At 37.3% G+C, this 11,532-nt stretch overlaps 2 protein-coding genes across 5 annotated transcripts; one reads left to right on the forward strand and one right to left on the reverse strand.

Moving 5' to 3' along the window:
• The first annotated feature begins 1,122 nt into the window (after positions 1–1,122).
• On the forward strand, positions 1,123–4,242 carry lctlb (lactase-like b). 3 transcript variants are annotated; one of them, XM_067500615.1, is made up of 7 exons: positions 1,123–1,218; positions 1,321–1,416; positions 1,504–1,558; positions 1,664–1,825; positions 1,908–2,185; positions 2,320–2,446; positions 4,063–4,242. In XM_067500615.1, exons 1-7 carry the CDS (start codon positions 1,129–1,131, stop codon positions 4,176–4,178), a joined length of 924 nt encoding a protein of 307 aa, XP_067356716.1. In that variant the 5' UTR covers positions 1,123–1,128; the 3' UTR covers positions 4,179–4,242. The 3 variants fall into 3 exon arrangements, 2 of the variants coding, with proteins under 2 accessions (XP_067356716.1, XP_067356717.1); XM_067500616.1 differs by lacking the exon at positions 1,321–1,416; XR_010914128.1 differs by lacking the exons at positions 1,123–1,218; positions 1,321–1,416; positions 1,504–1,558; ... (1 more) ...; positions 1,908–2,185; positions 2,320–2,446 and adding an exon at positions 3,679–3,891.
• Positions 4,243–4,250: 8 nt separating this feature from the next.
• Positions 4,251–9,096, reverse strand: zwilch (zwilch kinetochore protein). Of its 2 annotated transcripts, XM_067500612.1 has the most exons (18): positions 8,903–9,096; positions 8,732–8,774; positions 8,335–8,427; positions 7,959–8,113; positions 7,658–7,848; positions 7,465–7,544; positions 7,236–7,391; positions 6,976–7,047; positions 6,792–6,885; positions 6,654–6,700; positions 6,470–6,572; positions 6,307–6,386; positions 6,052–6,208; positions 5,911–5,939; positions 5,694–5,830; positions 5,496–5,591; positions 4,963–5,078; positions 4,251–4,860 (listed from the first exon to the last, which is right to left on the reverse strand). In XM_067500612.1, the coding sequence occupies exons 1-18, from the start codon at positions 8,950–8,952 to the stop codon at positions 4,772–4,774; spliced, it is 1,788 nt and encodes a 595-aa protein (XP_067356713.1). In that variant the 5' UTR covers positions 8,953–9,096; the 3' UTR covers positions 4,251–4,771. The 2 variants fall into 2 exon arrangements, with proteins under 2 accessions (XP_067356713.1, XP_067356714.1); XM_067500613.1 differs by lacking the exon at positions 6,976–7,047.
• Between the last annotated feature and the right edge of the window lie 2,436 nt (positions 9,097–11,532).

Here is an 11,532-nt window from a genome sequence, read left to right on the forward strand (position 1 = left end):
ATTCTTTAAGATTTATTATGATACAAATTTAGACAATTTTCGAAAAGTACACTTTTGCATGTGTGTAAAGACATGTTTGCTTCACACCAAGTGATTTTTTTTTTTTGTTTATTTGTTTTGTTTTTGTGCTAAGGTTTTAATTCTGATAGTTTTTGTCTGTGTGCAGACATCAGTGAGGGACTGGGGCAGAACCAGACAGTGACAGTGCTGCAAGCTCTGGAGTACCATGCTGCCCTGCTGTGTGTTCAGCGTGTGCCATGTGTTTATGTTGGTGCTGTGTCTGTCTGCGGCTGAGGACTTCGACTGGACAAAGAACGAGCTCGGCTCCTTCTATTATGGCACTTTTCCAGCTGGTATTTATAACTTTTTTTTATCTTCACAGCATTGCAATGCAGTATAATTCAATTACTCATATTATTCTTCTGAAGAGTTGTTCAACCAAGTCAGAGCTTAATGCCCATTGCTGTTGTATTTCTTAGGATTTTCGTGGGGTGCCGGCAGTTCAGCCTATCAAACAGAAGGAGCCTGGGACAAAGATGGGAAAGGACTGAGCATCTGGGATGTGTTCAGTCATAAGAAAGGCAAAATCCTAAAAAATGACACTGGAGATTCCTCTTGTGAGGGCTACTATAAACTCAAGGTGGGGTATTTAAGAGAAGTATGAAACATTTGGAGAGAAGAGAGAAATAAAAAGTAATATTTCCCTTCACTGTTTGTGTCTTGCATAGGACGATGTTTCTTTGATGAAGGAGTTGAAGCTTAACCACTATATCTTCTCCATATCATGGCCAAGAGTAATCCCCACTGGCATAAAGTGTGAGTAACCACTGTTGATTCAAATGCATGTCCCATATATAGCTAATTCTATTCATTAAATGCTGAAGTTCTGTCCACCACTTGCAGCTGACCATATAAATGAAAAAGGAATACAATACTATAATGAACTGATCGATCATCTGCTGGAGAACAAGGTCACTCCTATTGTCACTCTGTATCACTGGGATCTTCCACAGGTTGGTATGCTAAAATGCTGATCTCCTGCAGTATTATGCATTATATACTCTCAACTGAGCTACTTAACTCTTTTAGGTCTTACAAGAAAAATATGGTGGATGGCAGAATATAAGCATGGTCAACTATTTCAATGATTTTGCCAACCTGTGCTTTGAAAGATTTGGTAACCGAGTCAAGCATTGGATCACTTTCAATAACCCGTGGGTAGGTTCACAATAAACACCTATCTTTGAGGATATAGAATTTTGCTTAACATTTACAGCTTATTGAAGGTATTGCTGTAATACATTCTCTACTCAACAACAGTCTATAGCAGTCAAAGGCTATGAAACAGGTGAGCATGCACCTGGAGTGAGGCTGAAAGGAAGAGGGGCATACAGAGCTGCCCATCACATAATCAAGGTATGAAAATGTAAAAGTAAAACAACAAAAAACTTAATAAAAAACTTTACATTGCAGTTCAATTACTTGTTAACATATTTTTCATAGGCACATGCTAAAGTCTGGCACACTTACAATACACAATGGAGGTCAAAACAAAAAGGTAAACAAAATCAATGCTTTGAAAGCCAAGCACAATCTAACTGAAAATTATGATCTCAGTAGAGTACCCTGTTTGAGTGCTAAGAGCAGCTGTTCACATCTGCAGGTCTGGTTGGCATCTCTCTGTCTGGGGATTGGGGAGAGCCAGTGGATATCAGCAATCAGAAAGACATTGAAGCAGCTGAGAGATATGTTCAGTTCTACCTGGGCTGGTTTGCCACACCTATTTTTCATGGAGACTATCCTCAAGTGATGAAAGACTTTATTGGTAAATTGAACTGTAAAAAGTTACTCTTGAAGTAACTAACCTGACTAAATTGACTAACCATTACATGCAACTGTGTATCCAGGAAGGAAAAGTGTCCAGCAGGGTCTCGGCACCTCCCGCCTGCCCACATTTTCCCCCCAGGAGAAGAGCTACATCAAGGGGACCTGCGACTTCCTTGGTATTGCGCATTTTACCACACGCTACATTACGCAAAAGAACAACCCATCAAGTCGCAGTAGTAGCAGCTACTTCACTGACTGTGACCTGGCTGAGCTGGTTGACCCGCGGTGGCCTGACCCTGGTTCAGAGTGGCTCTACTCTGTGCCCTGGGGTTTTAGACGTCTGCTCAATTTTGTGAAGGTGACTCCAGCTTTATAGTGCTGCAAATAATGCACTGCAGGATTGTACCTGAAAAATTCTAGACAGACTGCAACTCTTGTTCAATCACCTAAAGATAACTTACTGTATATCATTCTCATGTGTTCATAATTTAGACTCACTATGGAAACCCAATGATGTATGTGACTGAGAATGGAGTCTCTGAGAAGATGTTATGCACAGAGCTGTGTGATGACTGGAGGATACAGTATTATAAAGACTACATCAATGAGATGCTAAAAGGTGAATGTGCTCAGACATGTTGTAAAATATAAAAGTGAATTCCTTATTTTAGGTGATTAGAAAAACATTAATTAAAATTCCAATGTTCTCTGTGATGCAGCTACCAAAGATGGAGTCAATTTGAAGGGATACACTGCGTGGTCCCTGCTGGACAAGTTTGAATGGGATGAAGGCTACTCTGAGAGGTTTGGGTTGTACTATGTGGACTTCAAAAACAAAAACAAGCCTCGTTATCCTAAAGCTTCTGTTCAGTTTTACAAACGCATCATCAGCTCCAATGGTTTTCCAAATCAGAGAGAGGTGAGAAAAACAAGGTGGACATTGCAATACACAGTACCCACATCTAACCCTCCTCCTTCACAAACAAACATATAATTATGCTTATAAAATGAAAATTGATTAATGAGTTGATGTACTGCTGTTCTGCAAAAATAGATCAGTCACAATGCACTACGATCCTAACAGGTTGAGAACTGGAAGAGGAAGGCTGTTGAGACTTGTTCTTCTAGCAACCAGCTACTCGCTGCAGGTTAGTTCATCAATACAAACCTCACCATGTTTGTTAGGAACCATAAGGGAACAACTAGCTGGGGTAAACAAAGATTCTAAAAACTTGCCAACATTATTTAATGCAGAAAATCTATATTTTAATTTGAATATGTGTTGTGGATTTTAAACACATCAGAAAACATATGAACAAATTAAGAATGCTGAAGATATAAAACATGATTTAAAAAATACCCTACAGATTATCTGAGATATCTTCTTTGTTTGCCCCTCCAGCTAGAAGAAAATCCAAGGAACATGCAGAAATGCCAAAGGTTTGGCCAGTGCATGATGAAGTTTAGAACTTTATGGTATATATCTTCTATAATATCCATATGTATATACATATATAGTCGTTTCTTATTTGGGAGGGGGGTGGTGTTATGACTGTGTGGTTTTAAATGACTAACAAAGTGTTGCTGCGGCAGTTTAACATTTCTTGAAACAAGCCAGTGCTCCTATACATAGTGTGTATATACCTTTTTGTGCCTAAATCTAATTTGCATCAAAGAAAAGTCTTAATGCTTCTCCAGCAGCTTTGATAAAATGTCTTTGTGCATAAGGCCTATCTACAGACTTCTGCCAATGGGGTATTTCACAAAGTAAAATTGTACATTTAGAAGTGAAAGTGTGATATCTGATTTCAATTAGAAAAATGTTTATACAAGGTTTAGGAATTTGATTCAACCATGATTGTTGATAGAAATAAATTAGCAGTGAAAAATCTCCTTACACCAGAATATATTTATAAAGTGCAATGCTGCTTTGTGAAACACTCCCAAGTACCTGCATGCAGTTCTCAAAGGGTTAAAATGTTGTTAATCAACTCTGAGTCATTTCTCTTTTTCTGTCAGAGGAACAGCGGAGTACTGCTGCCAATATTCTAAGACTTATACATGGTAAGAAATCCCTCATGCTCACTATTAAACAGATGCGGGGTGACTTGACTTACGAGACAAATAGTAACCCTTTGAGTGCTGTGCTTGAGCATCATTGTTGCTTCATTAGCAGTGACTGAACCTTAAAATAATGCTAGTGAGTTAATGTGTGTGTGTGTGTGTGCTTTACAGACCCTTTGACCAATTACATGGAGATGGTAACTGAGATTGTTGTTCCCACGGTGTGCACCCTGTCTATTTTGCTCAGTGCCATCTTCCTTATGTTCCTGCTGCGGAGGCGGAACTAGAAGATGTCCACGTGTAAAACTAGAAACACCAACAAATCTGATACACACACATTGTTAGTGGTTTGATTTCTTTAATGGATTATGTGTGAATGTAAATACCTGTAAAATACCAAAACTGAATTTCAACATCACTGACTTGAATTTGATGTGCATGTATACAGTGTTTGCTGAATAAACATTGGTTTAGCCTTTAAATATAAATTTAGCACAGTATCGAGTACCAGATTCGAACAGTGTGGATAGCCCTGATCCAAGTCTTTTTCCTTATTAAAATCCTGCTGTGTAACACAACAATTTGCAAAGAGTGCTTTTGGTCTACTGTGTTTTCATTTGGCTTACACTTGGAGCTAAATTAAATTAAGCATGAGTAATGAAAATGTTTTTTTTTAAGATTAAATATATGAAAAAGACTGAAAGTTTTTCAGAAAAACATTTAACAAAAATACAGTAATCCATGCCGATTTGGCAATGCGAACGCTGCAAGTCCATCTAGGTAGTAGTTTTCATTTCCACAAAACACCTTAATTGTTAATGAGGACATCCAATATGAAGATAAACACCTCCTCTGTGGTTCAGTTGTGCTATGTCTAAATTCAAGTAAAGTTGATGAGACTGCAGAACACCATGGTGGAGAAGAAAGCAGGACCTTCGCTGTCCCCATTCAATGTTTCATTTGGGTAATCTTTGTAAATAAGGCAAAAGAACATATCTGTAATTTACCAGGGTAGTTAATACTTGCATATCATAGTATGGTATTTGGTTAAAGTAAGTCCATGAAGATCACCTGTTTCAAAGATGACATGATCAACTAATGGTCTGTCAGTGAGCTGTAAAGATGTCCTGACCTCACGAAGACCTTGGCCACTAGACACCTCAACCCCCCACGCAACTGGGTGCTCTCTGTGGAACACACAAGCACACACATAACACATCATTGGTGTGATAATACTCCAAGTTAAAACATGCTGTTTGCTCAAACATTCTTGTTAAGTGATCTGAACAAAAAAGGGTGCTCTTAAAAAATGTGAAGATACAGTGGGTCTGAATCACAGTGCATAAGTAGATGCACTCAGGTACATAAATTAATGTCAGACAAGCTTCCTCACTCCTGTCTATTTTTCGAACTGTAGTTGTAATTTCTCTTAATAAAAATACATTTGGGTCTGGAGGTTAAATCCAATCACTGATATCCCATCTTCTGTTTGATTTTTTGGCACTTTTTTTGGTAAAACAATAACTGCTTTGTGCTGAAACATGAAGGATAACACCAAATTCTCAATTACTTTTGTAATGTTGAGTGATGGAATAGTGACTTACTTCTGGTAGAAATGGCTGATCAGGGCTGGCTTGATTTGGAGTTTAAATTCATGCTGCTCATTATGTGGATATGTTTTGTAGTGCTGCAAACATGATCTATGGAAAAGAATAGATGTCCTTTAAACCTTCTACTTTAATGGCATAATGCTCAAGCACCGCAGCAAATTGTGTCACAGGTGAAAGCCAAGTTTTTTTTACTGTGTGAGAAGGAACAGTCGGTCATAGGGCAAACCAAGAAATGTACTGCAGGTCACAATTATTTCCAGCAGATGGTGCAGTTTTCTGAGCCGGATCACCTGCTCCTGTAGATCAACTTCTGTGCTCAGGTAGTAACACTGTGGAGTAAAATACTCAAACTCAAAATACTTTGTTAACATTAATTTGTAAATAGTTAGTAATATAGCCTTAGGCTTACCAAGTGATTTAAAGTTGTCAACTGTTCACCTAAGACAAAAAAAGAAAAGAAAATTCAATTACGAATTCAAAATAGTCCAAGGCGAGTAAAATACTTTGTAGGGATTCAGAGCAATTCAGAGCAGCAGATTTAAACACTTACCAATTAGGTAGTTAATGTAATCCTTTCTCATCTTATCCAGACCCATTTCTAGCAGCATGTGGACAGGGGTGACACCTGTGAGAGACACATGATCGATCTGTTGGTGGTAGGACTGCAGGATGAGCTTGCTGAGGGAGCTGTTACTGTCTCTGTGAATCTTTGGGAGAAATAGGAAAACAAACAAAACAAATATAACACCCGACAACCTACATTTGTGTGAGTAATACAGTTTTTGTAAACTGCATCTTTCCATACCCAAGGTTTAATGTCTCCGTATCTCAGAGCATCGAGGACCAGTTTCAGACAGTCTCCAATGTCTTGATATGAAGTCACACCTGTGAGGAAAAAATGCAAAAGACAATTGCTGCTGCCTTATTATTTTACATCAAATTAAAATCTGACAAAGAAAATTACCTACTTTTTCTCATGCGCACCCACAGCTGTTCCACAAAATCCAAGTCACCTCGTCCCAAGAGTGAATTAAAAATGGGGGTGTCCGTCTCACACTTCAGCTTTGTGGACTTTAAGAAAAGACAGTAATGCTAGAAAGCTACCAAATTCTAAAATTACATAATTTGTGAAACTTTTAAAGACTATCATACCTCAGCTGCTTTTTCAGTCTGTAAAGTCTTTGCAGTGCTCTGAAACTCTAAAGGAAGAATGAAAAAGTAAAATGTGCTTGTTACTAAGCTACTAGTAATACTAATATTAAATGTGCATTTATTAAGTAGAACAAATACCTTCTAGGTAGGCCTTGGTCAAACTTACAGCTGACATGCTTTCCAAAGGTTCCATCCATTCAGTCTCACCAGTTCTCAAGCCATCAGCAAGAGTCTGAAACGAAAAGAATTAGATATATTTAATTTTTCATATGTGTGCTAATCACTTATGGTCATTCATCTCAAACTACCGTGGGACACAAACCTGGAGAAACTCTAGCTCCCTGTACATCTCAAACACCGGGCTTCTCATGTCTCCACTGGCAACTTTAATATTCTGCAGGTGTGCAAAGTAACAGTCTGATTAAAAAAATACTACTACTACTACTACTACTACTACTACTACTACTACTACTAAAAAACTGCCCTATGGTTATTTATGAAAGACTACTATCTCATTTTGTGTAATAAAAGAAATGTTTTAACAAAGAAAGAGTATTTTAATTGTATGTGGCTGCTCCTTACTAGTGTAGCTGTAGAAGACAGGGGTGGCGTCTCAAGGATACTCTCCACATGACTCCATTTGAAATCCACTGTCACACTACTCTGTGACTCAATCATGGTGTTTTCAACAACAGTAGAGCCGAACAAGTTAAACCTGGCATTGCCTTTAACTGCCATCTGAAACCAGACATATGTGAGCGATTGAAGTATCATTTATAGTGACTTAAAACTTACAAGTACACTCACTTACCGACGATGGGTGATGCCTTTTCTTGTGCTCTTGTTTAAACTCATCTAAAGTTATTAGAGATGTTTTGTCCACAGTTGAGCCTAAATAAAATAACATAAACTCAGAGTTAATTAGAAATAAGCATTCACTCCACTGACAATGTTTCAAGTACGCATTATTTGGAAAGGTACAGTACAAAGCACGCCAGCTTTACCTTTGCAAGTCACAGAGTATAATTTGATGCCTGAAACTTTATTGCCCACACAGACTGTTTCAGCCCCAAACCAGGTTGTCCCAGCAGGATCAGACATATCACATCGGACCCACAGAGGATTTAGGGGATGCTTATTGTCCACAGCTGACAAATTAGGATTCTGAGATAATGTGTACCAAGACAGCAACTGCCTATCGAATGAGAAGGAAAATACTAGATTTTCATTATTAGCTAGTGTATTAGACACAGGTTTTTCCTATCCAACTTGCCTCATTTGGCTAAAATGTTAAGCATTTGTCACCTTGCTTCCATGACTGTAAGTGGTTGTGGTTCTAATTCTGTCTTTAGCATGCTGACATCATCCTCAGCATCCTCAGAATCAGCATCAAAATCAATATCAGCACAGTTTGGCATCTCTGTCATTTGTTTATTGTCTGGTTCACTTATTTTTGAAACCTGAAATAATAAAATTAAATCAAGGAATAATGGTAAGTATTAGTGAGGGGATGTAATATGGTTTATGGAAAATAAATATTATCTTGAACAATATCTTTTGCTTTTACTATGGTGGTGGTGTGTTTATGCATTCACTTTAACATATTACCTCAGTAGATACCTTCAGCTTCAAGAAACTGACACAACTATGTTGAATGAGTTACAGCATTATCATTACTCACAGCTTTTTCACAGATGAAGATTGGTGGGTTGCCACAGCACATATTCACTGCAGCAATTCTGTCTCCATTCACATTTAATATTTGGATGACCTCCTGAAACCCAACAGATACTGTATGAACATTAAGGCAACTAATGATTACCTTCATTTCCAATTAAATGTTGAAGCAGTTTGAAAAATCCCTAACGTTTTTGACATTAATAAATGTCCAAGGGGCCATAAGACTAAGAAATGTTTGCCGTTTATGTGCATTTTTGCTTAAAAAAAGTTGCGATCGTTAGCTAAGCTAATGGATTGATCCACTAATCAATCCAGCTCTAACCAATCTACATATGTTGCTTAACACAGATTATTACATTAAATTGTTTCAGATTTAACTGTTGCTAAAGCAAGGTTACCTCAAATATATATGGCTCGTTGTTTCCCTCGTGTTGAAGAGATCTGTGGCACCAAAGAGAAAAGAAGCGCTTAGTGGCGAATAATAACTAACGGGACCATTAAAAAGGTTAAACTTGCAGGTAGCCTCAGCTAACCTTATACAATGCTACGTTGATCTATCAACTACTCACCGAAGAATATTAAAAAACTTCGAGGCACTGAATAACACATTTGAGGCCATCGCAAAAGTGTAACCTACAACAATTATCCTGCTACAGAGGAAAGGAAAAATCAGGCATAAGAAGTTGACAGGGTCTCACTGGAGAAGCTACTGTTGATATTTTGACAGTCGCGCGCTTATCCAGGCGTCGACTTCTTCTTCCTCTTTTTCTGTCGGTTTTGATGGCGGGCGGGAAAACCAGCTTATAAGCGCATTACCGCCACCTACTGGAAAGCACCAGAGTCTCTGTTCCATCCCCTTTCTCTTTCAAATACATAATTCGTAGACTAATAACCTTCTGCGGTGCCTTCTTTCCCAGCAAACTTATTTAAATTTACCTCTGGTGTTCCCTTCTTTGTTTATTATGTCTTCTGCAGACATAATAAATAGTACATGTCTAACTGCTTCATGTAACGTTTGTTACAGTGTGAGCATAGCTCAGTAACGTGTTTGCCTGATTGACTGTCCTGTTCAATAACCCGTGATGGGGGACTCTTCGATTTACTTCCCGCTCCATGTTCTATTCATGCTAAACTGGTTTTGTACAGTATATTGTAAAGAGGTCCTCCTAGTTCGCTCGTGTCCCAGTGTTCTTACCACATTTTGTGCACATAATCCGTTAATATTGTTTTAGCCCCTTACTTAGCCCCACCTAAAGAGACACCCAGACCCTTATAATGCAGATTCCATAATATGTTTAATATTTTATTGAAAATATCTTGTCAGCACAACAACCTTCCAGACTGAATACTTGAAAGTGCTGACCAGCTATCAGAAGCTTTTACAACATTAAAAGGAATGATTCATCCACCCTGTGCACTTCTTGCAATGTTGCCAATAGCTCAGTTGTCTATACTAAAAGTTGGTCTGTTGCCCTCTTTTCTCTGATGTGTCAACGAGAGGGATGGGAGCACCTGTGCATCCAGTGTCTGGTTCCATTAAACAATGAATAAGAATATCCTGTGTTGATTTTGATCAATATAATTCAGTACTATTATCATTGCTTTCTCAGATTTATCCAATATACCAGGAAAAATGTCTTAAATTTCAGGGACTTGTCAGGGAATTCCCTCTGGAAAACACAAAAAATTTGTGGGGTTTTCATTTGCTTTGTGTATTGAATATTTTGCCATTATGAGAATAATATTAATCAGCAGATTTTCTAGTTTTTCTTTCTTAACCATACCATAAAGTGTACACACAAGTAATTTGATACAGTAGTATATATTGGTAACATTTTAATGAAACCATTTTCCATTTGTTCCCAATAACAGATGGCAATGACAACAAAATATGCTTTATTTTGAAAATTTAGACTTATGTGTAAAGTAGTTACTGTGCAAAATAGACAGATTGATCAGAAAGTAAGCATTGGTTTTAGTATTGCAGTAGATTGTGTATCCAAAAATCATGGAATTGAAGTTCAATATCTGTGGGAAGTACAAAAATAACACAATTATTCCAGAATCTATAGCTGCGTTACCATTCCCTAAATAAATTATTAATATGACATTTAATGTGCAATTTCAAAAGATGCAGTTTGTATGAGCAAAGTTTCCATATTTTGAAAGTTAGTATTTAACTTTGGTATAACAAAAGGCGTTCCTGGGAGATACCAAACATTTTCCCAACCAATATTGTTTGTGTATATGTTCCAGTAGCAAGTTACATTAGGTACAGAGACAACCTCTCTTTGAGCATATCTTTCTAGTAATATTCCTGGATACAGAAAAACAAGAATAACATTTTATTGTCAGTGGGATTCAAAGAAAGTGAGGTGTAAGAGAGATTACCACCCGGAGTTTCATCAATTAACATGACAAACTCTTTAGTGCTCACATGCATATTCCCATTAAAAATACATTATTTGTATTTAAATTTAAGGCCTTTAATCTAGATTAAATTGTTATTAAACCATCTATCCAAGAATAAAAATCTGCTTTTAAATATACTTTTTTAAATTTACATATTATACATTTATGTGGCGAGAACCTGTGTTTTTATATTAATAATTGTCAACAGAGTGCTAAAAGAAAGTTGAGACTTTTGGAAATACCTTGCAAAGCACTATTCTTGATATGACAGCAAAGCAATTGCCCAGCTAAACTAAACAGGCGCTGGTAATGTTTACGTTATACAAGAAATTCTGTCATTCTTAGCGTTGTGGCCATAAATATGTATGGGTATTTTTTCACCCATTTTGCAAAAGACAATGTATCATGAACAGTAAAACAATATCAGATATCCATAAAATTCCAATATATGTTTTCTGTACAGAGAATGATAGTTTCAGCAGCCTTAAGATTTTAATTCTCGTTTCTGCTCGACTTTGACGTTATGACGTCACAGGTCATTATCCGGCATTTATTTACATTAAAGAAATTGATGAAGTGGAAAACGTGTACTGTGCTATATACACAGCTGATACAATAAAAGCAAATAAAAAAATAAATGAAACAAATATTATAAAAGTAGTTCGGACTTTTCGTTTATCCTTCGCCAACACTGAGTAAAGAAATAGTCCTAGCTGGGCCACCGAACGTTCAAGTAGTTTGGTTTAGTCTTAAAATTTGATCGTAAAGACAACACGGACTATTTTTA

This window comes from Channa argus, chromosome 4, assembly GCF_033026475.1.
Source record: "Channa argus isolate prfri chromosome 4, Channa argus male v1.0, whole genome shotgun sequence".
In the NCBI taxonomy this organism is placed as follows: Eukaryota; Metazoa; Chordata; class Actinopteri; order Anabantiformes; family Channidae; genus Channa; species Channa argus.